Genomic DNA, 24,509 nt, shown 5'->3' on the forward strand with positions numbered 1-24,509 from the left:
GAAGGCCATGAAGAGGAGCGAGAAGTTGTTGAGCCAGGTGTCGACGGCGTCGAGGAGGTAGAAACCGAAGCGAGTGCAGTAGAGGAGCGACAGGAGGAAGGAGATGGTGATGACGACGGTGCAGACGAGGGTACGCGAGATCTTTTTGCCCCAGTCGGTGTCGCAGATGAGCGTGACCACCGACTCGACAAGGGCGTAGGCCGAGCTGAGGCCGACCAGCATGATGGTGAAGAAGAACACGACGCCCCAGAAGGCGGACGCAGGCATCTCGGAGACGGCCAGCGGGTAGGTCAGGAAGCCGACGGTGAAGGTCCCGAGCTTGTCACCCGCTTCAGGCTTCAGGCCGAGGAAGCCGACAATGCCGAAGACGGCGAAGGCACCGATGATCTCGTAGGCCGAGTTGGAGCAGGCAATGATGATGGAGTCCTGGACGGCATTGGCGAAAGTGGGATTGTAGGAGGCGAAAGCAGTGAAGTAGCCGAAGCCCACGCCAGTGGAGAAGAAAATCTGACCGGCGGCGGCCTGCCAGATCTGCCCGGAGGACAGCTTCCAGCTGTCCCAGTGGGCCATGTACATCTTGATGCCCTCGACGGCATTGGGGAGCGAGACGCCGCGGCCGAGGAGGACGAAGATCATCACGATGGGCAGGCCCATGGTGAAGTAGACGACGCGGCCGGAGAGGCCGACGCCCTTGAACATGCAGAGGTAGACGACGAACCAGACGAAGGCGGCCCAGCCGACGGTCTCGCCGACGAGGCCGGTGCCCGGGTAGCTGGCGTACTTGAGGACGGACTTGCCGTCGTCAGAGTACTCGCCGGGAACGGGGGCGACGTTGGCGATGACGTCCTGCATGTAGAACTCCTGGCCCCTGTCGGCCCAGGCCTGCGGGGTGTAGAAGGCGTGGCGGAAGTAGATCATGACCCAGGCGAGGATGGCGACGTAGTAGGTGCACACCATGTAGCCGGTGAGGATGGTCCCGATGCCGACGCCGCGGGCGTGCTTGTTGACGGTGTTGAAGGCGATGACGCCGCCACCGCGGGCGGCCTGGCCGATGGAGATCTCAAGGATGAGCAGCGGGATGGCCAGGAAGATGAGGGAGATGAAGTAGGGGAGGAACCACTGCAGGCCGTTGTTCTCGAAGACCACGGAAGGGTAGCGCAGGATGTTTCCAAGGCCGACGGCGCCGCCCATGGCCGCCAGCACGAAGGAGGCGCGGCTGGGCCATTGGTCACGGCCGTCGGCGGCCTTTTGGGCGGCCGGGGCGAGGATGTTCAGGACCTTTTTGAAGACGCTCATGGTGGGCGAATTGGGGGACCCTTTTTGAGGGAGCAGGCCACGTGCTATTGGAGCGAAGCTGGGAAGGGAGAGGGAGAGGATCCTCGAAGCATGGAGGAGGAGGAGGAGGAGGAGGAGGAGGAGGAGGGGGAGGAAGAGAAATAGGCGGGAGGACGGGCAGCAGGAGAGAGAAGAACAAGAGCGCGGGAGAAACAGGGCAGCGCCAGGCTTAAATGAAGAAGCGGAAGAAGTGACAGCAGCAGGGATAGCAGCAGGGACAGGACAGGACAGGACAGGACAGGACAGGGAACACGGCCCTGGCAGGGGGAGTGAGATTGGGGCGGTTATATAGGGAGAGGATAGAGGATAGAGGATAGAGGATAGAGGAGGAGGAGGAAGAGTAGGAGGAGTAGGAGGAGGAGGACCAGCAGTAGTAGCAGCAGTAGTAGCAGTGGTGGACGATATCAGAATACCATAGAATACCAAAGATACCAGGCAATACCGAATCCTCCCGCCAAGCCCCACGGTTGCAACCGCCAAGGCCGACCCTGGTCCGTTCCTTCCTCCCCCCCGCACCGCAGCGGAGCGGGGGCCAATCTGGGCAGGCGCAGTGGAGGGAGGACAGGGAAGCAACTGTCTCGGGCCTGGAGTCAAGCTCGTATCAGCATCAGCAGCGCGGGGATGTATTGTAACGTGTGTGTATCTGTGGATGTATCTCTGGAATGATGTATGTACAGTACATGTAATCTGTACGGAGTACGGAGTACCTCGTGTGTACCTCGTGTGGTGTCTTTGTGTGTGTCTGGGTGTGCATTCTCTTCGGATCGCCGGTAACTCGCCATCGCAGCCATGTTTCCAGCATTCCAGCAAACCTTACCCTTCGCTTTCCCCTTCCTGGTCCCTCGAATCTGGAAAAATACAGCACGAGATACCAGAATACGAGACCCGGACCAGTGGTCCTACCGGGGGGGGGGGGGGCAAGGGAACAAGGGGCCCACTCCCCGATACAAAAAGATTGAACCTGAAATATCCTTCGGCTGCCAAGGGTCCGTCCCTGTTCTGGCAGGTTCGGCAAGCTCCCCCAAAAAACAGGTTCGTTAAACGAACGAATCAACTCTGGGGAGTGAGTTAGTTGAATAAAAACCAAGGACTTGGGGTTCCCCCATCCAAGAGGCCGTTTTTCCCTGGTTATTCCCGGCAAAATTCCAGAGTTATTTTATGTTATTGGCAATCATTTTCCAATCCCATGATCCAACCATCTTATGGGGATGATCCAACAGCCATGGCTCCACTCACCCACCCTCCCTTTTTGGGGTGTGATGGATTCTTAGCACGGTGGGGAACGGTGGATCCGGGCATGTGGCGAGGGCGAGGGGGGGTGTTGGGTGTTGTTTGTGTGTGAGTGAGAATGGAGATGATGAGATTAGAATATGATATGATATGTATGGAGAACAACGGAAAGGGGAGAATCCCCTTCCCCCCTCCCCAGCATTGTGTCCACGCGACGCCTGATGATAATGATGATGGTGGTGGCGATGACTCGCCGAGAAACGCCTGCTGCTACGGCTGCTACTCTACCTCCTGCCATGACTTGCATACAAGGGGGGGGGGGGAGGGGGGGGCGTTGTGTTGTGTTGTTGGTAAGGAAAATAACAGCAAAATAAGCGCCAAGCAGGTTTGCGCTCTTCTTTCTTCTTTTTTCTTGTCTGGGCTGGACACTACCACATTGTTCTTCGCTTTTCGATTTTTCGTTTCTCGCCTCCTCACTCCTTACGCTTGTTTAAATTACTTTTCTCCCTACGAACAAGAATTCGGGGGACCGACGGGGGATGCGCTTTATCTCCGCCATTCCGGGTAATCATGTGATCATCACGTTTCCCCCCCCCCCCCCCTTTTCCCTCCGTCGCTTGCCTTTACCGGGTGTTGGTAGCCGAGCTGAGGGTGAGATTGGGGGGTGTTAGGGAAGTATGGAAAAATAACCCGGAACATGAAAAATGGAACATGGTAAATGGAAAATGGCAAAAAAAAAAAAAATAAAATAAAATAAAATAAAATAAAATAAAAAAAAAAAAAAGGTAAAACGACGGTCCTGCGTCGGACACGCTAAGACTAGCCCCAATGCGCTAGACCCGATCGGGCAGCTCCGTTGGACCTGAAGTATCCTAAGGAGGATGGAGGAGGGTGAAGTCACTAGATTAGATGAGTTGAAAGATTGGGATATTGGAAGTAGATGGAAGTTTGATGTTGTTATCGTGACAGGACTTGAGTGAGGTACGAGTGTAGTTACTGTATCGTCTCACTTATCTCATCAACATCAACTTTCACAAACGGGATCCAAAGGACAAAAAAAAAAAAAAAAAAGGATGAAAAAAGCGCAAGAGAAAGATAAAACAAAGAGAGAAGACAAGAAAAAAAAAAAAAAAAGAAAGAAAGAAAGAAAGAAAGAAAAGACACCCTAGAATTTTCTATACATGAGCTATGTATATGGTATATGTACTGTACATATGGAATGGACCGGCGTAGCTACTTCCTCTCGAACTACGCATGCACATACAACCTCCAATGCATGCATCGCCGGCCCGCCGCCCCTGGAGATCGTCGTGCAAGTTACTCTGAACCCCGGTCAAACCAAACCAAACCAAACCAAACCATTTCCCCCCTTCCCCCGCGCCATCACACATCACAGGCGGGAAAAAGAAAAAACAAATAAAAATAACCCGCGGATCAGGACAAGGGGGCCGGACTGGAGAAAGAAGGGCGCGCGCCGGAACGGGTTTTTTCCACACTTGCAATGCCTGCTGCACAATGCACGTTCCAAGCCAAGCGCTGCCGCCTGGAATGAGAGAGGGAGGGAGGGAGGGAGGAGGAGGAGGAGGAGGAGGAGGAGGAGGAGGAGGATGGCAATAAATAAATATCCCATCCAACCCACTCTAATTGTCGTCTGTGTGTAGTTCGGGCAGGGCCAGAGTGTGAGGATTCCCGCCCCGAGTTCTCCCCCCTGATAGAGCTAGAAGAAGGAAAAACCGGTTGGTGCCCAGGGAGTGGAAGTTACATCTAGTTTCCACTGGGGATGATCGTAGCTTGTCTCCTACGCCGGACCGGATCGGACCGGACTCGTGGGTGCCTGTGGTGGGGCGTATGTATATACTGCGCGTGTGTATGCGAATAATTGCTTTTTGTCGGGGAATGTTTTCATCCCGGCAAGGAACGCTTGACGATTTGACGCTTGAAGCACAGGCACAGGCACAGGCACAGGACAAGCATATGGACTACCATAGTGAACCCCCCTCCCCGGGAAAAAGTGGGTACACATTCTGATCTCTTCCACCGCCCCTACTCGCCCGACCCATGATTCGAGGCCATCGCAGTTGGGCGTTCATATAAGGTGTGATATCCGGGAGATACAGAGAGGACTCGATGGTTTTTGCCGCGCGCGCATCAATCGTAGCTTGGTGCAGAATGTGTAGCCTTTCGTCGCGCGCTATCTCTCTCTCCCCATCCCCTGAGACCGTCGAGTGGCGATCCGGTTCTCGTAGGTGTGACTGTGACTGTGACTGACTGTGACTGTAGCTCTTAAATCTTTGCAGCGCGCGTGGGCGCTGGGTATGGGCATCGCGCATGACCACGTAACTAACTGTATAGTACAGTACATCCATGTACAGTAAGTACATTATATTTTGCCCTGGGTCAACGTGTGTGCTTAGTGGTTTTAGGCGTACACAGTAAAGTGGTTCCAGAAACACGCACAGTTTCGCCTGCAAGCTGCTGAATGAGCCACTGTCCCGGATCCCAGCCCGGGTAGGTGGGCATATTGTAATCACAATCCCGTCTGCAGTGGCGCGGCCGACCGATCTAACCGTGCATATATATATATATATACGTATATAATATCGCCAGTGGATTCTTCTGCTCTGACGTCTGCGATGGATTTGGGCATGGCCTGTCCGCGCTATATATATATACATATATATAATATCTTGGGGAGAGGCTCTGATTTGGGGGCACTCTGTGTCCATAATTTCTTGTTGTGGATGGCGGTTGTGGAGGTATGCGTTGCTGATGCAAGATGCAAGATGACACGGTCACGGTCACTCATCTGACGTTGGGTATGGGAAATGGAGGGAGTTAGTAAGCAGGTACCCGGCAATGGGAGATCCCCTACCTAGACTTTTTTTTTTTTTTTTTTTTTTTTCTTAAATAACTGTTTAAGGTGAATAGTTAGTTACACATTGACTCGCTCCTTAATGACACACAGTTCGAGAGGGTCCTAGAGTGCCCCATGGCGAGAAGTTGGGAGCGCTTGTTTGCCAGATCGAGCCTGTTGAGCAAAACGTATCAGTTCCGTGTGATCTCAGAGTGATGTTTCCTGCACGCGAAGGATGGGATAATCGGGAGCAAGGGGAGAATGAGAATGGAAGACTGGAAGATTGTTTGTGCCTGGTCTCAACAAGAGGTGGGGAGGACGATATATAACCCTAATAATAAGTTCCAGGGATAAAGTGTCAGCGTATACTGCGAGTCATTTATCTTTCGGTAACCTCTCCACGGCGTGCATCCACCGTGGCCAATCCCATATATAGCCGTATATCATCCTTGTAGATCGGCTTCACCGGCAGAGTAGAGGGTAGTGACATCAATGATTTCAAGATGGTGCGCATTCTTCACATGTGAGATCCCAACGCCGTATCTCCATAGACACCGATCGCAGAGATTCAAGGACCAGTGCAGATGGAATCCATGGGACCCAGCCTCGTTGCCAGGGCTCGCTCAGAGCTAGCCCTGAGCTTGCTGGCTGAACAAGCTGAAACCGCAGTGAGTGTTGTGAGTGTTGAGTGTCGTGTGTTGTGTGTTGTGAGTGTTGGGACACAAGACAACCAGCACAGAATACTGCCACCGCCGGCTCTCCGCCTTTGCAGCGCCCAACCACGGTCGGCGGTCTTGGCCCCATCTGGTCCGCCAGTATCAAGCAGCCATGGCCACCTCCAGATATCATCCTCACCATCGTCGTCCTCATCATCACCGTCGTCATCCTCCACCATCCTCACCCATCAACCCCATCAACCCCATCAACCCCATCAACACCATCAACACCATCGTCCCCTTCGCACTTGACGCCCTCCCCACCGACAGCGTCTGCTCGTCCCTGCTGCTGCCCGCTCTGCCTTCTCCACGAGCATCTCCTCCGCTGCCATCCTTGCTGCCCATAGGCTGCCTTCCACCGTTACTCGCTGTCCTTCGCGTCCCTGTTCCTGGAGCTAAAGCTAAAGACAGGTTTTGACCCGCAAGCCACATCAGTGTCCACAGCTGCTGAGAGGGTTTGGTCCTTCCAGCCATCCTCCTAACGCTTTTTTCCAAAGGCAACACGTTTTGATTCTTCCGACGACAGCCCTCCTCCCTCTCTCCCCTTCTCTCCCTTCTCCCCCCTTCTTCCATCATTAACTATGGCTGGCACACGAAATTACGATTTTTTGGTACGTTTCCGGGAATTTCGTAAACTTCTTGGTGGGGAATTGGGAGAGGAAATTATTCCTCTCTGTTGATTTGCTTTTTATTTTTATTTCTATTTCTATATATATTTTTATATTTTTATTTATTTATTTATTCATCTATTTATTCATTGATTTATTTTGCCCTATGTTAACTGTTGTTGTTCTGAATCAGATCAAACTGCTACTCATCGGCGATTCGGGTGTGGGGAAATCATGTTGCCTGCTGCGGTTCAGTGAGGATTCATTCACCCCATCTTTCATTACGACAATCGGGATCGACTTCAAAATCCGGACGATAGAACTAGATGGGAAACGTGTAAAGCTACAAATATGGGATACAGCTGGCCAGGAAAGATTCAGGACGATCACCACCGCATATTACCGGGGTGCCATGGGGATACTGCTTGTTTACGATGTGACCGATGAGCGGTCTTTCAACAGTGAGTTTGGTTGTTTTCTTTTCTACTATTTGCATTTATTATGTTTCTTAGACGATTGTTTCGGGTCAAACAAGCTGTCAGCGAGCTAACCCTCTATTTAAGACATCCGGACATGGTTCTCGAACGTTGAACAACATGCAAGCGAAGGCGTACATAAAATGCTTATCGGCAACAAATGTGATTGGGAAGAGAAGAGAGCCGTGACAACGGAGCAGGGCCAGAAACTGGCCGACGAACTAGGAATCCCGTTCCTGGAAGTTTCAGCGAAAAATAACATCAATGTCGAAAAGGCCTTCTACACCCTAGCCTCCGATATAAAGAAGGTTATGGACACGACCAAATCCGAACAGGCCGGTTCCCAGGGCGTGACTATAGATCATCAAGGCAGTGGGGCAGGCAACCTTGGAGGCAAATGTTGTTAGGATGCTCATTGTTTTTTCTCACCCCTTCGTTTTTTTTTTTTTTTTTTTTTTTTTTTTTTTTTTTTTCATTCTTTATTTATTCTTTATTTATTCTTTATTTCATGTGAACAGGCGGCATTCCTTGTGTACTATCTAGAGAGGGATATAGGCTTTTTACCCAAGCTCTCCTACTTTTAGTTACCACCCCGCTAATGGCGTCTCCAGATCCTTCATCTATCACTTATCCAACAAGTCGGTTAAATCCTTTTTGTTCTTTCCTACATTTATTTGTTCCTTGCCTTATTGACTTTCGACCATTTGCTGATGATTCCATTTCCACTTTCACCTGTTCTTCCCTCTCAGTGTCTCTGTTTTGTTTCCTAGATGGCGTCATTTCACCAGCATTCGTTATTTCTTCCCTCCTCCGCAAGCCCCCCATAACCTCCCACCACCCCCAAAGAATAACCGCGTGGGTATAACCGCGTGGGTTGTATTGAATCACAATCACTTGTGCAATCCATATTGAGATCATATGGCTGTTTTGATAACAACTAACCCATGCCTCGCAATTCCGGATGCCTTTGATCCATTAGTTGATACACATGTGGTACTTGGCGTAAAAGTAACAATACAAGTAAAAGCACGTTGTGGTAACGCCTAGCTTTTCTCCAACAGGTCCCACAACAAACCAGGACATCCAATGTAAGTCTTTTTTTTTTTTTTTTTTGAACTGGTTGTTATTTAAAAGATCCCGGGATCAACAGACGTCGCCTTCAAATAGGCACTCGGCCTTCATCAACGGCGGGGGGTCGGGGTAAAACGGTAACGCATCCAGTTTGGGGAGCACGCTCCTGTGCCAAACCCTGACAAATCGCCTCGCCTCTGCCGCAGTCTGAAACGCGATGCGCCAGCAATCGCCCTCCGCCGAACTCTCCTCGTCCGGGGTCAAGATCTCGTTGGAAAGCGGTTCCATCAGCGGCGTAATCGGGTCCTGTTCGACCAACTGCCACGGCGACCACCTGTTTTGCCCGTCCCACAGCAGGAGTCGACGGACGTATTCCTGCTTGAGAGTGAAACGGCTCTGGCTGTCGATCCAGATTCGGACCGGGAATCCGTGCTTTCCATGCCTGGACGCCAGGTTGTTGTGGAGGTCGATCGCGTCTTGAAGCTTCTGGTCGAACGGCTCCAGGCACGCATATAGGGAAAGCGGCAGCCAGGGCGATGTGAGGGTGTAGTCGTTCAGCCTGTACTCGCACGCACCATCGGCGGTGTAGTTCGGTGGCGGCGTGATGCGGGACATGCTGGATGTTGGAAGATTGTCACGGGCAAATTCGAAGAGGCGATACACCTTGTCCTGGAACTCCTTCGCGGCGGCAGGGCTGTAGAATATCAAGATCCACGTATTCGAGCGCCGTAGGGTATCAGGGAAGCGCAGGGGAATTACTACCAATCCCCGGCGATGTGTTATGTTAATATAAATAGAAAAAGCACACCCAGTCCGAGTAACTAGTATAACTTGCGCACGAACGTCATCTGAGGGGAAGAAATGAAAAAATGCCCACTTTTCTCAAGACCTCTTGTATTTCTCCATTTGTTGAGGTATTTTCCCTGGCCCAGGATTGACATGAAGTCTCGCTCGTCCAGGCAGGCTGGGGCGCGAGACAGGGCGAGGGCCGTTCTATGTTTTTGGCGGCTTTCCTCTTCAGAGGTTATGGAGATACGGCCTAGCTTGTCGATGGTTGCGCCCGTGTTATTAGAGTCGGGTATCTCGGACAGCCCGAATGTTTTGAGTAAGTCGGCGTGTTCTAGGGATATTCTCTCCGGGTCAAATCGCGGCCGGCTGCTCCTGTCCGTTGTCTCCGTGTCCTTCATGCCTACTCCATCCTCTGCTTCTCTGCGCTCACTAGGCGGTATTTTAAACCTACCTCCATGCCTTCGAGCCGGAGTAGATGCGAAGAATCGCAGCAATTGCGTTGGCTTGGCGGGATATGTCCTTGTGAAGGCTGGAAATCGCGAAGGAAAGAACATGCTGGGGCTACGATGGCGAGAGATGAAAACACATTATGTGTCGTAGCTGTCGTCAAAGGTAGCGCTGCTTGTTGCCAACGCGCTTTTCGAAGATTCGCAACGAAGCCGCAGTATTCTGGATAATAATAATTTGAGCCAATTGCGTACGCAGAGGAGCAGAAAGCTGGTAATTCACCGAGTTTTCTTCCATTTCTCGCGGCGTTGGAAGAAGAAGAAGAAGATGATGATGATGATGATGGATTTTCTTATCTTATCTGATTAGGGTTTTCAACATCGCCCAAGAAACTCTTTGACGATGGATCTCAAAGCTGTTAAACCCCCGCCTTGAATTACAAACTAGACTATTTAGCTGTTGGCCGGTGTGCTATTTACACCTATAGGCAAAAAAAGATTATTATGAGGTGAAATATATCTCGCTCTATGTCATACTGACAAAGTACTGTGTGCTAATTCTCGCTCTTTAATTTTAGCATGGACAGTGTACAGACCCATCTTTTTCCATTACTCCCATTCAGAATACATCCAATCTATCCCCGCCTTTTTTGCGCAACCCTGATTCAATAGCAATCCATATCCCGAGACGCGGGAACTCAGGATGGCGGCGGACGGACCTAAGTTCACGGTTCGGCCGCTGTCGAAACAGCCTAGAAACGATCAGAAGGACTCCTTCCGTGTCTCTCTGTCTCCTTCTTCCCTGCTCCTTGTGAAAGCTAGACCGGGCGATCTGTGTCGACTGGAATCGGCAGAAGGCCCCCAAGGGACGGCCATCGCGTGGGCTTCTGCTGAGAGAATTCCAGATACTGTTGTTCAGACATCGAAAGCTGTTCAGGATCTCTATGGCCTTAAGCTGGGAGAGAAGATATCGATTTATCGAGAGCATGAACCTTTGGACGAAATATCAGCTGTACGTCTCGAAGAATGCACAGACGCCAGCAAAATTTCTGCTTTTGGCGCGCTTCTGGAAACGGATAGACCGCACTGGGAGTGGGGTCTTGAATACCCCTTGATTAAATGTGAGATCATCGCGGAAGGGATGGTGTTCGACTTAGACCTTAGGGGCAATCGTAGAACCTTTAAAGTGGTAGAAATCGAGCCTCTCACGCAAAGTCGGAGTAATACCATCTTTCAATTTACTTCCAGATCCAAGGTATCCATTGGACAGGCCTTGCGACGTCAGCCCCTTCCTTCCTCACTTGTCGTGTCGCCCACAGGATTGGGTGGCCTTGGCCAGCAAGTAATGCAGATTAATGAGAGGCTACGTGACTTTACATTCCAGGAGCATAACGTGGCTATGCCTTCATTTTATCGGAATAGTGGCGGGATTTTAATCTACGGCCCAAAAGGAACAGGGAAGAGCACACTCTTGTCCAAACTCGGTGCTGCAGGGTGGAAGAAAGTGCTCACCGTCAACAGCTCTGTACTGAACAGAAACCGAGGCGATGGGGAGGTGCTGTTGCGCAAGATCTTCACCGAAGCTCTTCAGTCTCAGCCATGCCTTATTGCCATAGACCAATTGGATTACCTCGCTCCCAAAAATCGACCTAATGATTCATCTATATGTTCAGCACTCTGTGAAGCCCTGGATAGTCTACAGGATGCAAAAGTTCTCGTGGCCGCATGCACAAGGCACCCGAACGATGTTGACGACAACCTTAGAACACCCCATCGGTTTGGCGTCGAGATCGAGTTACCCGTTCCGACTGCTAAGGGGCGAGAAGAGATTCTGTTATCCATCCGAGGAACGTCCAATGTGCCAAATGACCATCAATTGGCAAAATTGGCGGAACGGACTCACGGATACGTCGGTGCCGACCTGTTTTCGTTATTGCAGCTTTCGTGTAGAAAAGCACAGACTAGGCAAATATTGCAATTGGAACAGGGCAAGTCGTGTTCAAGTGAGCAACATATTTCGGGACTGGCAACACCTTCGGAGAGCGGAGCTCCCGATGAGAATTTCCTTCAAATCGATGATACGGATATATCACTCGCGCTTCAAGAAACTCGCCCGACGGCGATGAGAGAGGTTTTCCTGGAGACGCCCAAAGTGAAATGGAGCGATATTGGTGGACTACATGAAATAAAAGAGCGTCTTCGGAAGGCGGTGGAGAGACCACTCAAAGTAAAGACTGAACTCAACCCACTGAGCAAGTTTGCTCGCTAGAAGGAAAAAAAAAAAAAAACCACGGAATGGCTAACATGTCTTGATTAGTTTCCTGACCGAATGAAGCGACTGAACATAAGCGGCAAGAAGGGTATTTTGCTATACGGTCCTCCTGGTTGTTCTAAAACACTGATGGTCAAAGCACTGGCGACTGAAGCCGGGTTGAACTTTCTGGCAGTCAAAGGGGCTGAGATCTTGAGTATGTATGTCGGGGAGTCGGAACGGGCACTCCGTGAGATATTTCGAAAAGCACGATCGGCCAGTCCGAGCATTATATTTTTTGACGAAATTGATGCGATTGCTTCGCGACGAGGCAGTAGTGCAGTTCAGGGGGGCGGCGGTGGTATTAATGTACTAACGACTTTGCTCAATGAAATGGACGGGATTGAAGAGCTGAAAAACGTGCTTGTTGTGGCGGCAACGAACAAGCCGGAGGTTCTCGACCCTGCTCTTATGCGCCCTGGGAGACTGGATAATATTCTGTATATTGGGCCCCCAGACGTGCAGGCGCGGAAGGAGATTTTAAACATCTGGATTAGTAAATCGGAAGTGGATGACGACGTCGATATTGACATGTTAGCCGAGGTGACTGAAGGGTACTCTGGAGCGGAGATGGTTAATATCTGTGAAACTGCAGCCGACAGTGCCCTAGACGAGGAGGAAGAGACTGGCCGGCAGCAAAGAATAGGATGGAGACACTTTGAATCTGCATTGGACCAGGTGCCCAGGCAGATATCATCGGCGGTGATTCAGGGTTATGAGAGATGGAGAGACGACATGAAATGAGCATGACCAAATAAACATCAATTCTTCCCCTCAATGACATGTATACATATGTATTGAGTATGTATGTCATTTTGATTTTATTCCTCTCGTCTCTATCTCTCACCTATCCAATTGGAACTCTGCGGCCTTACATACATAGGTCGCCATTCTCACGCTATCAACTTGCCAACCGTGTGCAGGACGAGAAGGACCTGGAGATAGGATACTTACACCCGGCCAGGAGCTGCTTTATTTTATAAGCCAGAGCGTGTACACCCTTGATACACACAAAAATACCACCAGAGTTAAGCAAGTATCACTCATTGCTCTTCTACATATTACATATTACATATTACAGCTGTCTAGGAAAGTGCTTCAACAGTGGACAAGCTCCACTACGATCTAATAAAAATCTCTGCAAATATATATATATATATATATTTACTAGTAAGGATTGATCCTTTTTGGCGTAGTGGTGAAGCCTTTCTATAAGATTTGTGACTTGAAACTAGGCCTTGCATGTCTTGCCTTTGACTACAAGCTGGAGCAACCGCCGGCTATTAAAAAGATCTGTCTATATTTTATATTGTCATACCCGTGGAGACGAATGTATATACAGATTATTAGAGAGATCAATATCTCAGTTAATCGCAGAACTAAACCAGCGAATAATTAAAACAATATTTAGAGGCGGTAGAACGCAATATAACATAGTATTATAATACATAGTTACATGAATTCAGCATCAGCAGTATTTCTTTCTTTCTTTCTTTCTTTCTTTCTTTTCTGGTTTCGGAATCCTTGGCAAATGTCGTTGAGTTTATTAAATATCGCGCTTCTGCCGCCTCAAGCTTCGCCAACCATCAACTACAGCGCAGAAGCACCCGCGACAACTGAAACAGCTTCCATATGGCTGTTCATCAGCGCATCTTTTCACTCAATTAGCTGTTATTGTTATTTTGCTCTTGGTCTCCCTCTCTGTGTGTGTTTTTGGAGTGAAGCTTTGCAGTTTCTAGCTCGCCCATAGCCGCGATGCGTTCTCGATCGCCCTCCCGGTCCCGATCTCCTTCTCCAGCACACTCCCGTGGTCGTCGTAGGTCGCATACACCTGTTCGCTCGCATTCGCGGCGGAGGTCTCCTTCGTTGCGATCCCGCCATTCAGATGCCTCGCGATCCCGGGCCCGCTTGAGAGATGCAAGCCCCGGTATGTCACCAAGGCGGAATGGGCATCGGGATGGAAGCAGATCTCCCCCTCCACGCAATAGAACCCGCAGCAGAAGCTTGAGCAGAGGTCGTGGCGATCGTCGATATCGAGACAGAAGCTTCACACGAAGCCCAAGCCGCGGTACTCCTCCTCGGACCAGTTCGAAGGTAGCGTCCATTTTTCTTCACTGTGCCACTTCTGATATTTTGTTTTCAAATGAAAAAAAGAAAGAAAAGAAAAGAAAATCATGTCCCATACGTCGCAGTTCGATATATCCAGTTCTGCAAGCTATTGTCTCGTAAATTCTTTGATGCTAATCGGGTTTTTGCAGATTGTTGTTGAGAAGTTAACCAAGAACGTGAATGAAGATCATCTACGCGAAATTTTCGGCGCCTATGGGGAAATACAAAGCTTGGAATTGCCCATGAACCCACAATGTACGTGATGGGTTCATTTATTATCATCATCCTTGTTTTGATCATTTTGTTTGTCTGACAAATTACACGCGCAGTTATGATCAACCGCGGCACCGCCTATATTCTATACTACGAAGTAGCAGATGCGGAAGCAGCTATATCGCATATGCACGAAGCGCAACTTGATGGCGCTGTCCTCAACGTATCCATTGTCCTGCCTCGCCGCACGTTTTCTCGCTCTCCTCCGCCAGCTCGGAACAGGGGCGATTTTGGCCGCTTTGATCGACCTGCTCATGGGAGGCCTTATGGTCGAGGCCCCGGCTTGGATTCTGGAAGACCTCCGCCTTCGGGAGGGCGGTATCGCTCTCCCCCGCCCCGTCGTGCATCCCCCCGGCGTTTTGCTGGTCCCCGCGGCATGGAAAGACACGATCTATATCGTCCTCGGTCGATTTCGAGATCACGCTCCCCGCGGGGTCGCTCGCCCTCCTATTCCTCGCGATCACGCTCCCCGCGGGGTCGCTATCCTTCCTATTCCTCGCGATCACGTTCTAGAACTCCGCCGCCACGCAGAAGGCCTCATAGGGATAGCCCCCCTCGTCGTAGGAGGCGGGCCTCCAGCTACAGTAGCTACAGCGACCGTGGCCGGAGCCGGAGCAGAAGCAGAAGCCTGAGTCGCAGCCGAAGTCCTAGTCAGAGCCGCAGCCGTCGCGGTGGCGGAAGGCGGTAGGTGGTTATTTCCTAGGAGGTGGCTCTACTAATGTACTTATTTCCTACAACTATTGTAACTTCTATGTGAAACGGTGAGCGATAGGAAAAAAGGACCTTCAGGGCCTATGGTTTCATAGTCATGGCGTATGAAATAATACACTCGTTTCGGATTACAGTAATATGGTTTAGGGGGTGAGTTGGAAAAAAGAAAAAAGAAAAAAAGAAAAAAAGAAAAAAAAAATTACTCAGTTGAAGGCCCATCATTAAACCCGTGTAGAATCAATCACCGTTAGATGCAAAAAGCCTAGGCGAGAATCAATCAAAAAACTGACTCAGAAGAAAGCGCACCACCCGATATACATAGCAGCCAGATGCTTTATACTTGTGGCTTGAATGATCAGCTCCTCTACATGGCCACCTACAGATAGCGGAACGGATTCGCCAGGCAGCAGGCCTCGCAGTTTGTTTCGTACAGACTCGAGGACCCCTTCGGGTGTATCTGGGACTTTCGGGTTTGTTCGTTTCTTGCTTGCGGGTTAGCGAGTCCATTGATGAAACTAAACTCCTAGCAAAGGAGGGAGGGTTATGTGCTGTTGTGGAACAACCAACTTTTCTGCCAATAAAGTCTGTCGTGGGATCGTGTAGGAAGGTCTCCAGGATGGTCATGAGCGAATCCTCGTTTTGTCGTAACAAGCCAAGTGTGAGCTCGCAGGTCTTTCGGAATGGTCCTGGATCCCAATTTTAGTGTTGCGAATCTTGAAGCGGAGGCGGGGGTTTAAAAATACTAACCATTATATCCATATGCCCCGAATGCGTTGATCATATTTTGCGTCAACCGGAATGGAACCAATTCAGGTTTATCGAATGTCAATCCCTTGGAAAAAGTCAGTGCTGCCGTGCTTTGGCTTTTTTGTATGAATACGGAACTTAGGTGCATACCTTGTCAAAAAGACAGTTAAAATCAACATGGAGCACACCGCCGCTATTCTCCTCGAAGAGTATATTCTCGCCATGCCTGTCTCCGAGACTATTATATCAAACAGCTTTAGATTAACCGGGACCACGTTATCTAGGTGTCTCAGGGGTGAAAACTTACCCCAAGCAATAGCCGACCATGGACATCACAGCGCTGCTCCTAGTGTATTTCAAACGTGCAGTGAACCATGCACCAGGCTCGGGGAACATTTCAACAAACCATTCATGTAGAACTGGAGGATAACTGCGTAGCTTTAGAACGTACGTCATTTGGGGATGCAAAGGGGGTATATGACTTACGCTGCTAGGATTTTGTTGGTGAAAAGATGAAGCTTTGATGGATCCGCACATGCTTCATTCAGATAGTGCCCGATTTCCTTGTACTACAAAATTAGTCAGTACAATCTAGAAGGGGTTCGCAATATGAGGTGAAATGCGTACGTTCGGAGTGATCCCCTTTTCCTTGAGAAGCCTGGTCACGAGCTCTCTCAAAGTCCTTAGGTTGTCAACCCATTCAATAAGCCCACATTCTTCGTTTAACGGAGTTACCGCGTAAGTTTTGATGTCTGACACGTAGTTAGGAAAATGACCTGTTGCATTTTGTGTTTTTTAAGAGGAATAGGTATCCGCCGGCTCACATAGACGTCTCTTGCTTGACTCAACATCCCGTTTCAAAAATCGGTTAATCATGCTATTGAACTCCATCAACCGCTGGTCTTTGCGAAGATCATCTTTTGGCTTGCATAGGAGACTGTAAATGTTTCCGTCTGAGCCCCGGATACTGATCTTACGAGGTTTCTGCAGCGAGTTGAGAACCAGAGCATCGTCGAGAACGGCTGATAATATAAAGTTAGACAGGCATGAAGGGTTTCAGAAAATACGAAGTATTGCTTACTTTCAATGGTAATGGGGTCATGAGGGAAAGCTCGAAATGATTTCAAAAAGGCCGGTTCATGGTTGGTGGGTAATATTGGAGTCAAGGTCGCTTCTAACGGTATAACAAGCCTGCATGGTGCTGTCCTGTGGTTGAAGCCAAGGGTTCTTGCCAGGCTAACCTTTGGAGTCTTATCTTCAATGGATGTATTACACAACTTCAACAATTCCTCCGAAAGTCGCTGCCCTTGGTTAATGATACTCCGAAGCTCCGAAGCTGACATGTCGGTTTTCATTTTTTTGGTAGCCTCCTGTTATCATCAGTAATGCCGTGCTTAATAATCGTGACACACACATACCGTTATTTTTTGAAGGCACGACATGCCCCGAGATGCCCTATCTTTAGACGAGGACTTCAACACTGCGAGAACAGTCCATAGGGCTTGCTGTGGGAATGAATTTGCTGTTTTTACCACAATCTGAGTAAGGATATTGTACACGGTTGAGTTGCTATGGCAAATTCGAGCGACTACTTGCGGGAGGATGGTGAAAAGCTGGGAACATCAGCAAAATATTTTAGCAAGTGGTGTCAATGTTATACACACCAATGCAGCAGGTATCCGATTGAAATATTTGCGCAACTGCGTATGCATGTCATCAAGGCATTTTTTTCTCTGAGCCATGCTGTATTTTTGAAATTCCCTAGATAATAGTCAGCAGAAGGTCATAAGTGGAAATTTATCAGATCTCACTCATTATCACCCCTCTTGGGATCAAAAGGTTGGTCCACAGCAGTAGCGTGCTCCAACCATAAAGTCAAGACTTTGGGTAGAGTCTGGAAAACATATTTGTTGCCGTGGGCGAGTGAACGAAGAAAATTGTCAATAACAAGTTTTGACGCCTCACCACTCAAACTAGAGATTTACCTATTAGCTATGTGCTCTAACCGTATGGGTATTTATCATACATACTATATTTGCGCTTCTTTACCCAAAGGCTTTGACTTTTCTGAATCCAGGATTTTCGTGTAATGCCTCCCTAGGTAATAGTGTGCTTTCTCCCACCTAAGTAGAGTAAGTAGACCGCTTATGCACGTGTACAACGAAAATGGCTGATACAGGATAGGGGAATTGATCGTCGTAAGACCACTTACCGACTATGGAATTTAATAGCCTGCCTGTACCTTTGAACGATAACTTCTGACTGTGTTTGGCCAGCGCTATCCATCCATTTTGCGAGCAAAAGGTGTGCCTTTAATAGTGAGCAAAATACAAAATATTAAGAAGGGAAAATGTCTCTCTTACCCGAGCTGTAACCATGTTTTGCTTCTGCTGTCGATCAGGGGCTACTGATAGAAATGTCTCTTCTGACGGAGCGTAATCATGAGCAGTAAATGCATTCGCTGCAATCGCACCTTCTAAAGTCTGTATTGCCTTTCTATGGTGACCTTCTTTCCACAAAAGCCTAGCGTGTTCAATAGTAGCTGACGTATCATCAAGCTCATGAGCATGAAGAACGGCATTGAATGCCTGCTCCGTGCAGTTTGCTTTACGAGCAAGACGAGCGACACGCAGCCAAAGCGAAGCAAGGTCGAAAGAATCAAACGAAGAGCTTTTATTATCCAAGTCAGCGCTACTCTTATCGGGAACAGGAGCACCTATATATGCTGGATACTTACGTCAACTCCATTGTTGCTCGCCTCAACCCGAGAAGGTATTGTTTATCAGCGATACATCCACCAAGAATATCTAATCGACGGTCCAATATCTCAAAAAGTGCAATTCGATCCTCTCGAGTTTTGGGAGCAGGAGACGTGAGTAACTCGATTTCGGCAAGAGCATGGAGTTTAAGGACGTTATCATGACTTGCATGGAACGAGGCCACTGAATTTGATGTGAATCCTTTCGCGACGTTAAGACGTAACTTCGTGATTGTATCTTTGAATTTTCCGAGTTTTCCATGACGGAGCATACTAAGAGCTGAGCCTATTGCAACATTAAAGTCCCCAACAGCTTGATCAGAGGCTATCCTCACGTAATTATCCAATTTGTCCCATCTGCCGGTCAACCATGATGCTTCCATAGCGATGGGGAGCATTTTCGGTAGCGTGGACTTCGCCAACTCGAGGGTGTCGAATTGGTTGAGAAGACCAACTAGGTGTGTCTCAGCGGGATGTTCAGTTTCAGTGCAGTGAAAATAAAAATGATCATACCGTGTTGGCCTGACTCCTTCAGGCATGTCAATAAATTCTCCTGGGCATATCCGTTTGTCGGGTCTGTTTTGAGCTGCAACTCATACCAACTTTGAGCCGCCACCCATCGGCCCGCTTTGCGGTGCTCAAGTATCTGCTGGTCAATATTAAGAACATGAAGATAAGCGGAAATACCTTCTATACCATCCGGTTCGTCGATTTGCGTATATATTTCCTGCAGCCTTTGATAAAGAGGTTCAAGGGTAGCGGCATTTGTGTCACCCTTCTGATGCTGTTGTTGTTGCTGTTGAATATACTGCTCCCAATGGAAAAGTGCTCTTGAGAAGGATTTGCATTCGACCGCCCGCTTCGATATGATCTCAGCAGGTACACAGGAGAGAAGCTCCTCAACGAGTTTTATTTGAGATGCCCATGAATTAAGCACTGGATCTCGGTTTGACCGATGATTGATGGCAACAGCAAGGCTAGTATACTCTTTTTTCTTTCCATGGAGCCATCGAGATAGGTAATCAAGAACGGAAAAAACGCTCTTTCACAAGTCCATTGTTAGCATATTTCACGTTGTCCACGACGAAGACAGATAACGCACCTCACTACACAAAATTATGTTTTCTCTGATTTGATGATTATTTTCAGGAAGCGGGTACTGGAGGACATTTAGCAACTCCTTCTTTAAATCGTCCCTTTGATTCTGATCACCACTGAGCGCCAGATTCAGAGCTGCAAAGGGGAGAAGAAATGCGGCGATAGATATGTCTTGACTTCGTATGATTCTGCTGCTGACGCTGAAAATTATAACCACATTCTCACCTTTCCCTTTTTGTAGCATGTCGAGTGTAAAAGTTCGGAGCCACTCAGGATGGCTTAGTTTCGATGAAAACAAAGGGTAATCACAACTTGTGCTAATGGCGCCAATTGTAACAGTATATTTTGAACTTAGAAACGGTGTCAAAGTGTTTCTCACATATTCCGGCAACGAAAGCCACCGTCGGTAATACTCATTTGCTTGGCTGTCTTGCGAACGGGGATGAATGACCAAATCCAGATTGCAAAGTTTCAGCAACGCCTGCATAGCGTATGCAAGGAAACCCTGAGCTCTGGTATTCGAGGCTGATAGGAAGGCCTCGACCAAAACATGCTGGAGGAAAAATAATATAAAATCTAAAGTTTCTTCCGCACTATCGAAGTTCGACAAAACGAGGATATCCTTCTTTTCTTTAACCAGTTCGATTCGATTCGGGTCCAAGCATCCAATGTGGCCCAGACACCGTGCAGAGAGGTTCATTATTGTAGGAGATGTGGGATTAAATTTGGAGCTACAATCCAATAATGACCGGGTTAACTGGGCCACGATACCGTCCAGCTGTTCGTTAGTAATGACCCGGTGAATAAATTCCTCGTTTTCCAGCAATTCTCGGTCAAGCTCCTTCAGTGCTTGTTCAACAACTACTTGGTTCTCATTTTGACAGCGTCGGCAGAATGTCTTGAATCGGGTTTGAAGGTCCATTCGTCCCTTAAGCTTCTGGATCTCTTTCTCATATTCCGCCATGGAGGGGATAGATGATAACGAGGGCATGGTATCGAAAGCATTTTTCACAACGGCCTTATGCTCGGTCAAAATGTGACCGACAAGGCTAAATGCCCGTTCCCTGCTCTCTAGCTGGAATGTGTCCCAATTTTTGATAATGATCGAAAATGTCTGGTCGATCAGCGGTTCGATCTCAACCTCATCGAGCGAAGTTATGATGATACTCCACGACGCAAAAGCTTGATCACAAAGCTCCGGTATATCTAATGCTGATCGCAAGCAAGCACAAATCTACAGTGAATGAGCTACATTTAGCTCATGTCGATTAACTTTGGAATACGGAAGACTAACCTGTGGTAGAGCGATGGTAATATTACCTTTCGCTATCTTTACCATCTCTCCAATGGCGATTATATTCCTCTTCTTTTCTACAATAGGCTGTCGGATTTGAAAATCGTTAACGACGTGGGCGAACTCGGTAATGATACCTAAAACATGTTCTTCAATGAAATTTGCGACCAGCTCTTCTCTGCTTAAAGAATCAATTCCTTGCTCTGGCTTTCGCGGTGTAAGGGATGCAAGAAGCTTGAGCGCCTTATAATACTAAACTCGCGATGTTAGCGTTCGTACAATTTGAGAACCATTCATTTTTCCATCTTACCTTGGATCTTTCGGCATTAGTAGAATCCCCCAACCCTTTGAGAAGCTCGCAAGCAATAAGAATTGGTTCTGCTCGAACCCATCCTGCTAAATCGTGGACCTGAAACTCAGGCGACATCTCGTTAAAAATTGATACAACCATCGCATTATGATCGCTTGTCGGCTGGGTTAACAGCAGGGTGAGAATCGACGCTAAATTATTCTTTCTTGTGCAAAGCTGGTAAGGGGATTGTTTCTCATCATATGTGGCCCCGATGCGTGCTATAATGTCGGACTTTCTCATCAAGACAAGGTATGGCAAAACGTGGACTTCGGTCAGCCTCAAGAAATTATCTACCTTCATTCCAAGAAGGTCGCACAGCTGATCCGCCATTTGTGGTCGACTATGGATGTTTTTTACAATCACAACAGAGAGTGTCCTCCAAAATGGCCTACAAAGGGCACCCGGGGTCACTCCTAAATGCTGGGCAAGTTTTGAAAGCTGATACCAGTCAGCAGATAGCAATGGAAGATCGGGGAGATAAAAAGAAGGCCCACCCCGGTATAAGCAATAGCATTAATGAATGGATTTGGATGACCAAGATATTCGAAAAGACGAAGAAGGATGATGTTCATTTCCTCATCCCCAGAAACCCTTTTACTTGTCAGTCGCGATTTCTATATATCCAAGTATGAGAGCACTTACTCTGCTAAACGACCCAAAGCCATGATCGAGGTTTCTTGAATTGGCATATCAACTTTTTCGAGAACATTTTGTAAATATTCTAGCGCAATTACGAAATTAGCCCGACGAATATCCGAGCTCAGATTTGCTCGTAGAAAGGCAGGTAAAGTTTGTCTACCATCAAATATTAGCTTATATATACCAGCTTCATCCAGAATTGAAAGCCTACTTACCCTGCAGCCATCCTCAGCTCTCTGAGGGAGCTGCGGAGGGATTGAAGACACCATTCGCCCAATGGGGATGAATGTAGTGCAACGTTTTCGTTTTTTGGATCATGCATCACGATATTCCTAATCCCAAACATGGCGGCTATTCGAGCCTTCCTAGATCCTTGAACAACGGGAATTATTTCAGTCATAGTTTTACATATTTCGCTGAAATGTGAGCTCTCCTGAGGCCGATTGTTAGGGAGTCTCGGTGAAACACTATCGCAAATCAAACATCGGAATTGAGGCCCAGTAACATTGCTTGGCTGCTCTATCACCAAACTTCCCGCACCAGCACAGGCAATCCTCCCAATCATAGTTAAAACCTCACAATGGTCCTCCTCTGATAGCTTCGGTAGAGCATTTCTGTACAGAAAGTTAGTGCTTTTCGTCGGTTGAAGCTGTGGTATATGTGAAAGCTTACAAAACGATTTGGCTTAGCCCATCTAAACCTGTTGTTGGATGAGAAGACAGTAGATGGTATACAGTGGTTGTAACGGTCTGTACGAGGTCTGTGACGGGCATTTCCTCCTCTGGGTTAGAGAGTCGCGGTCTTTTCCTTGCTCGATCGCTCTCAGGAGTGTTACCATCCTCGAAAATCGGCCGGCTTGGAGATTTCGGGATGGACAGAGTCATTGGATTACCGCTTTGAGTCCTGGAGTGTGGAAGAGCCGGTAATTTCACATCAGCCACATCTTTCGGGACGCCGTATTCCCTATTCAGGATCCTAATAATGACCATCTACAAAAATTCCCTTAGCAGCTACAGAAGACATAAACATGTGAACACAAGGTAACTCTCACCTGAAATGACTGATGCAATTTCCGAAACCCTGCGTCATCCTGCCTGCGATCAAACAGGGGCTCAGAGAAGTGATCCTCAATGAAACGGCCAACTTCAGGAGAACTAAGAGAAAGCCGTATAGCATCACTAAGCAGCTGGCTTAGTGCTTGTTGGACATCCATATTTTGATAAAGTTTCGTGGAGTTCAGCAAATCGATTCCACACTGTAACCATATTTGCCTCGCCTGTTGGTCTAGACATAACCCTTGTGACACTTTCAACGAGTGCGAGTATAACTTGCGCGATAGCGTGACAAAGTCAAGAAGGCTCCCCAACTGTTCTTCTACTTGTGTGGTCGTTGAGACTTCCAGCCATTCGAGCATAACGGCCCATAGCTTCTGTTGACAGTAAAGCACCCAAGTAAGAACCCGGCGAAGATTGGCTGTGCCAGATGCTGGCAGGGTAATTTGGAACGGAGGGCAGGCTACCGCCTCGAGCAGTTGAAGGCAAAGCTTAATGGTGTCTCCCGGGGTCCCTAACTTGACCCTTCTGGTAAACATCGAGCGTGGGAGAGACAACTTGTCCAGGCAAGTCGACAAGATGCTTGAGGGGCCGCGGAAATACAACGGGACGTTACACCCGACCTCTGAAGCACCAACGGCTTCCAGTGAATACAGAACATCTGCGTTACTTATGTCAACATCTGACCCTTAATATTATAAGATTTCTGAGGCAACTAACCACCAATACAAGCTTGGATCAGTGTATGCACTGACCGGGATGAATGCCATAGTTGGGGCCCTTTGAATTGGGAAACATAAATAGTTGATAGGAGGCTATAAATCTTGTCTTTTATAGAGCACTGGCCCCATACGAAGAGGAGAGAAAACAGCTCATGAATAAGCCAGGCAAACAGAGGCGCATGAATATCTTTCTTCCCAAGGATTTCAGGGTCGGATATTTCGTGCAGGACCTGGGGACATCTGCGCACTGCCAATCGTATAATATCAAGACAATCTAAGATCTGTCCCTCCAATTCTTCTCCCAAAACCCGAGACCTAAAAGACGGCTGTAGGCCAGCTTTTACCACGACGCATATCAAGTTGTGTACGTCGGTGATATTGTCTTCCAGATTAAATTGGCTCCCTTCATCTTGGCCCAAAATTTCCTGACGTAGCTGGGAGAAAGTTTCTCTGCTGATTGCATGTCTCTGATTTGGACTAGGAGACAGGTGAGGCGCAATATGGGCAGCCAAAATCGAAGAAGCTGGTTCCGCGGCCGCAGGGCCTTGAAGCCTTGTTGCCTTTTCTGACGCCATTTAGAATGCTGTGGTCCATCAGGAACGGAACGGTTGAGAAGCTGAGAATCCCCGCAGGGGGTTGCAGGAGCACATTCAAAACAGTATATGTAAAACACTACTTTGTGATTACATCTGAACATTTGAATGGCACAGCCTGCTGGTTCATTAGCCTCTTTTGCACCTAGATATCAGGCTCCTTGTTGATACTGGCCGAAATCGAACTTGGGCGGCTGTGTGTTTATGTAATACATCAGATAACTACCGTGTTGGGTGTGCCGCGTATCAAAGTTACAATTGGAACAATCAAGCAGACCACAGCAGATGAACTCCGGCGAAATACGAAAACGGAGCAGATGGAACA

The 24,509-nt window shown here is 48.3% G+C and overlaps 8 protein-coding genes across 8 annotated transcripts in view; 4 read left to right on the plus strand and 4 right to left on the minus strand.

The window, feature by feature from the left end:
* The window catches only part of HCAG_07657 (conserved hypothetical protein), a gene marked incomplete at both ends in the record, with an annotated part of 2,118 nt that extends 678 nt beyond the window's left edge, over nt 1-1,440 (plus strand). The window contains one exon of the mRNA XM_001537298.1: nt 1-1,440. This exon is cut by the window's left edge and continues 266 nt beyond it. Coding sequence (XP_001537348.1) covers nt 1-1,440 — 1,440 coding nt within the window.
* Nucleotides 1,441-4,544: 3,104 nt separating this feature from the next.
* HCAG_07658 (predicted protein) lies at nt 4,545-5,085 on the minus strand (the record flags this gene model as incomplete). The annotated part of the gene is made up of 2 exons (XM_001537299.1): nt 4,545-4,909; nt 4,995-5,085. 2 exons carry the CDS (start codon nt 5,083-5,085, stop codon nt 4,545-4,547), a joined length of 456 nt encoding a protein of 151 aa, XP_001537349.1.
* Nucleotides 5,086-6,716: 1,631 nt separating this feature from the next.
* HCAG_07659 (GTP-binding protein SAS1) lies at nt 6,717-7,626 on the plus strand (the record flags this gene model as incomplete). The annotated part of the gene is made up of 3 exons (XM_001537300.1): nt 6,717-6,746; nt 6,937-7,204; nt 7,307-7,626. The coding sequence occupies 3 exons, from the start codon at nt 6,717-6,719 to the stop codon at nt 7,624-7,626; spliced, it is 618 nt and encodes a 205-aa protein (XP_001537350.1).
* Nucleotides 7,627-8,362: 736 nt separating this feature from the next.
* Nucleotides 8,363-9,477, minus strand: HCAG_07660 (predicted protein; the record flags this gene model as incomplete). The annotated part of the gene is made up of 2 exons (XM_001537301.1): nt 8,363-9,048; nt 9,168-9,477. The coding sequence occupies 2 exons, from the start codon at nt 9,475-9,477 to the stop codon at nt 8,363-8,365; spliced, it is 996 nt and encodes a 331-aa protein (XP_001537351.1).
* A 751-nt stretch (nt 9,478-10,228) lies between these two features.
* On the plus strand, nt 10,229-12,580 carry HCAG_07661 (conserved hypothetical protein; the record flags this gene model as incomplete). The annotated part of the gene is made up of 3 exons (XM_001537302.1): nt 10,229-10,537; nt 10,781-11,752; nt 11,843-12,580. The coding sequence occupies 3 exons, from the start codon at nt 10,229-10,231 to the stop codon at nt 12,578-12,580; spliced, it is 2,019 nt and encodes a 672-aa protein (XP_001537352.1).
* Nucleotides 12,581-13,500: 920 nt separating this feature from the next.
* Nucleotides 13,501-13,941, minus strand: HCAG_07662 (predicted protein; the record flags this gene model as incomplete). Its single annotated transcript, XM_001537303.1, has 1 exon — nt 13,501-13,941. One exon carries the CDS (start codon nt 13,939-13,941, stop codon nt 13,501-13,503), a length of 441 nt encoding a protein of 146 aa, XP_001537353.1.
* A 257-nt stretch (nt 13,942-14,198) lies between these two features.
* HCAG_07663 (predicted protein) lies at nt 14,199-14,850 on the plus strand (the record flags this gene model as incomplete). The annotated part of the gene is made up of 2 exons (XM_001537304.1): nt 14,199-14,204; nt 14,323-14,850. 2 exons carry the CDS (start codon nt 14,199-14,201, stop codon nt 14,848-14,850), a joined length of 534 nt encoding a protein of 177 aa, XP_001537354.1.
* A 369-nt stretch (nt 14,851-15,219) lies between these two features.
* HCAG_07664 (hypothetical protein) lies at nt 15,220-24,166 on the minus strand (the record flags this gene model as incomplete). The annotated part of the gene is made up of 26 exons (XM_001537305.1): nt 15,220-15,411; nt 15,497-15,615; nt 15,677-15,761; nt 15,827-15,914; nt 15,984-16,106; nt 16,163-16,245; nt 16,304-16,428; nt 16,501-16,698; nt 16,758-17,046; nt 17,095-17,289; nt 17,341-17,419; nt 17,488-17,649; nt 17,707-17,799; nt 17,889-17,986; nt 18,040-18,346; nt 18,414-18,888; nt 18,948-19,476; nt 19,537-20,766; nt 20,827-21,069; nt 21,137-21,616; nt 21,673-21,769; nt 21,821-21,973; nt 22,033-22,431; nt 22,490-22,806; nt 22,869-23,530; nt 23,590-24,166. 26 exons carry the CDS (start codon nt 24,164-24,166, stop codon nt 15,220-15,222), a joined length of 7,398 nt encoding a protein of 2,465 aa, XP_001537355.1.
* Nucleotides 24,167-24,509: the final 343 nt, after the last annotated feature.

The sequence above is a fragment of the Histoplasma capsulatum genome, genomic scaffold, assembly GCF_000149585.1.
Source record: "Histoplasma capsulatum NAm1 scaffold_9 genomic scaffold, whole genome shotgun sequence".
Taxonomy (NCBI): Eukaryota; Fungi; Ascomycota; class Eurotiomycetes; order Onygenales; family Ajellomycetaceae; genus Histoplasma; species Histoplasma mississippiense.